This window comes from Limulus polyphemus, unplaced genomic scaffold (assembly GCF_000517525.1).
Source record: "Limulus polyphemus unplaced genomic scaffold, Limulus_polyphemus-2.1.2 Scaffold2345, whole genome shotgun sequence".
NCBI lineage: Eukaryota > Metazoa > Arthropoda > Merostomata > Xiphosura > Limulidae > Limulus > Limulus polyphemus.
Genome location: NW_013667955.1, coordinates 114,062 through 117,719, shown reverse-complemented (window position 1 = coordinate 117,719; position 3,658 = coordinate 114,062). Strand labels below are relative to the sequence as shown.

Genomic DNA, 3,658 nt, shown 5'->3' with positions numbered 1-3,658 from the left:
ATTTTGGGTGCCGGACCCCCCTTACTTGGCTTCGATTATTTTCAGGATTTTTAGGAAAGGGACACTTTCATCTCTGTAGGATTCACTGGTCTATTTTAAATTTGATGATAAGGGAGGGAAATAGGACTCTTTTTTTTTTGAGAGCCTGTTCATCATGCAGCGAGCTTACACTTGACACTTACCTTGTTTTTTTTGTTTTTTGTTTCATTGCAACATTTTTAGTTATTTATTCCAGTATGGAATTAAAATCTGCAGTAGGTTTAGAAGTTTCCAATGTGATATCAAATAACTACTGATTGATGTCTGTTTTGACAGGGCCATCTTGAATGTCAATGTCAAGCATGCAAGTACTTCAAAATATGGCACTCAATTGTAAAATCCTATATAAAAGAAGCTATCACAAGGCTTTATTTCACTTATAGAGTGGCTAAGTATGGAAATAAAAAATTAAATCATGTTATTTTTACTATGTTTTAGTAATACAAAAAACAACAGTAGTTTCTTCATATAAAATTGTTCTGTAATGTGACCCACAAACTAAATGCACCTACATTATAAAGCTCACTGTTGATTGGCTGATAACGGATCATCTAATGTTGGATGATATGTATCCAGATGCTTATTGAGGCAGATTTTGATTATTGCGATACTATTGAAATAATATTGGATAGCTAATATTTAACAACAAATTAAACTGTATAATTGAATGTGTACTCGTATTATTTGTTCAGAATTAATTTCAAAAATGTCAGTTAAACCGGTTTATTATTATTATGTGATTTCATTATACGTTGTAATACACAGTAATCGAAATGTCATTGTATTTGACAAAATACTGGTATGCTAGTTACAGATTCGTATATTGTAGGCCAGTTTTACAATATAATTGTAAATTTGTCTACTAAACATGTATTCTTCTGCTGGTCTACTTTGAGGTAAAATAAAATTATATAACAAATTTTGCCAGCTTTTCAGAGCAGATGTTACATTTGTTGGAAACAGGGTAATGGGTCATAGCTGTGTTTTATTGGTGGGGGAGAGGGGATTACTATCCCATGCAGCAGAATAAAACAAATTAGAACACTTGTTTAATAAACGAATTGAAGTGTCAACTATGAATATAAATTATTTGTAACTTTACAGTTAATACAGAAAAGAACTGTGTTAGTCAATAAATTTCATGTTTCTCAACCATTTTTTTTATTATTCTTGAGTGATGTCTCTAATTACCCTGGCATTAAGTATGTTTTTTATGTAGAGAAATCTACAGATAAAATATACAATATTATCAAAAAAAAACTTTTGAAATTTATTTAATAGGTCCTATAGGTTATTCAAATTAAATATGTAAACTTTAAAATGAAAATAAGTATGTTATCCTTATCATGAAACTTATATTTCACACAAGTACTTTATTTTAAAATATCTGATTTTTTGTATACAACATTCTTTTCACATTTGTTAAAAGACTGCAAATTCTTATGATGATACAACTAGTAAATTCAGAATTATAGTAGTCATTAATTCTCCAATACAGGCTTAGTCCATTGTGTGAGCAACACTGCTAATGGCAGATGTGATACACATGCTTTTAGGCTTACAGGTGAGAGGAGGCTGTAAAACCAGTAAAACAAAAGGAAAATTATCAAGAAATGGCTTAAATAAAACAAACAGAATGGGGGGGGGGAGAGACCAAGTTTCCAGAGTTGAGGGTAATATCAGTCATTGTTATCAATTCTAAAAGTTACCATCGATCCATTGTTATCGGGACATTCATAATTGCAGTCTACCAATAGTTTGATGTATCATTACACTCCTAGTTCTGGTTTTCTTTCTTTTAAAGCATGGTGCAGACGCGTGTGGAAAAATAGCCATTTTTAAAAGTGTACAATCAGTAGACACACCAATTTATATTGTAGCATAGTGTAAATAAAAAATGGCACGTATCTCTTGAAAAAGTATGTATATTTTATCCGGATATGCTGGTTACCTGGAGAACTGAGTGATAATGGATTTGTTATTGCAAACAATGTAAATTAGCAGTGTACTTGTTAGTAACAAGTATCATTAAATAAAGATAAATTATTCATTATAATAATATTTAAGTGTTTACTGTACTGAAAATATATAAAGAATAATATTATGTATAGAATTGTTTTCATTGACACTAAAATAAGACCCAATCGTTATTATTATTGCCTTCAGTCTTACAGATTATTCCAAATTGATGAGTCAACTCCAGTTTTTTTTTAACAGAAACTACTTTTTTTTTTCAGTTTATCACTGAGTGCTAGAAAAGAGAATGTAACATATTATGGCAGAGCTTGGAATGTCATCAGTTAGAAGTTATTTTTACATTTGTAACCTTTAAATGAGCAGTTATATGTTCATAATTGTGTGCAGAATTCCACTAATATCTTGTAAACTTTTACCTACAAATTCAGAGTGAGCTGAAAAATTATGCTTTAGATGTGTAATTTATATCAGCATTAAAAATATAGTGTTTTTAAACCTTTGTTTTATTTTTTCAGTTTTGTATATTAGTACACAGAAGAGGAGAGTCTGATCCAGAGTTCAAAAATAGGTTTATATTTGTTATCCCCCACCTCAGCACATAAGAAAATCACCTGTATATTGGACAAGAAAGGCAGACAAGAATCGTTTTATGTACTATGAAAAAGATGGCTTTCATAATATTTTTATTTTCCATTTATCTTGTGATGGATTCACATGCTCCTTAATTAAAATTATTGTGTACGACCTGGTATAGTCTGAATTTATGTACCAAAACAAAACATTTATTTAATATATACAGGGCTGTCTTAACCATGGGTCAGGGGAACCAGGAAGAATCAGTGAATTTCATATTTTGCATTATCAACCTGGGAAGCATCAGGGAATTTCATGTGATCCAGTAATGCTTCTAGGACAAGGAAGGTGGAATTAGTACCAAAATAATCCCATACAAGATAAAGGTTGATTCTAGCACATTTAGCACATAAGTATATGTATTTTACACATAAAAATTGTTTTATCATCATTATTCTTTTTATTTACCATTAATTATCATGGAGTATAAAGACAGCTGTAATAAGTTATGCACCTAAACAGTGTGTAAGAAGTCTGGAGAAGTTTTCATCTTGTTTCCTTAATGTCATGGAGGATTGTTATACTACACCATAAAAGTTCTTAAATTACTATTTACAGATAGACTGTTTCTATTAAGTACATTTTGATTTTAAAAATTTTAGTGCAGGAATACAATATTCCCAATGACAGCAGTCATAGAAGGAACATAAAATATTCCCATTGACATATTTCTATAGGAAAGGTTTGAAATATGTCAAAACAAAAATGAATGGTTTGATTATTTTAGTAAGGCCTAGCAGGTCAAAGATAGAACAAATGTACACAGTTTTGGTAAGTTTTTTTATTTCATATTGGTTATCAAAAATACGCATAATAATTATATTAAATAATATTTTATTAGTAGCTTTGTTTCAATTTGTTATAAAATAAGATATACATAACTAACCACTGCATATATCACATGACATCATAATGCATACAACAGCTAGGGCAGGGGTTGTTGACAAGCAATATCTCCAAGGACAGGCGGATTATCGCCAGTGACAGATAAGGATAAGATGGCAAAATA

The 3,658-nt window shown here is 30.3% G+C and overlaps 1 protein-coding gene across 3 annotated transcripts in view; it reads left to right on the top strand.

The window, feature by feature from the left end:
* Positions 1-2,760, top strand: part of LOC106466689 (U6 snRNA-associated Sm-like protein LSm6) — a 17,504-nt gene extending 14,744 nt beyond the window's left edge. For all 3 annotated transcript variants that reach the window (XM_013926983.2, XM_013926984.2, XM_022394758.1), the window contains exon 4: positions 2,532-2,760. In XM_013926983.2, coding sequence (XP_013782437.1) covers positions 2,532-2,566 — 35 coding nt within the window. In that variant the 3' untranslated portion in view covers positions 2,567-2,760. The remainder of the gene's footprint in view (positions 1-2,531) is intronic.
* The last annotated feature ends 898 nt before the right edge of the window (positions 2,761-3,658 follow it).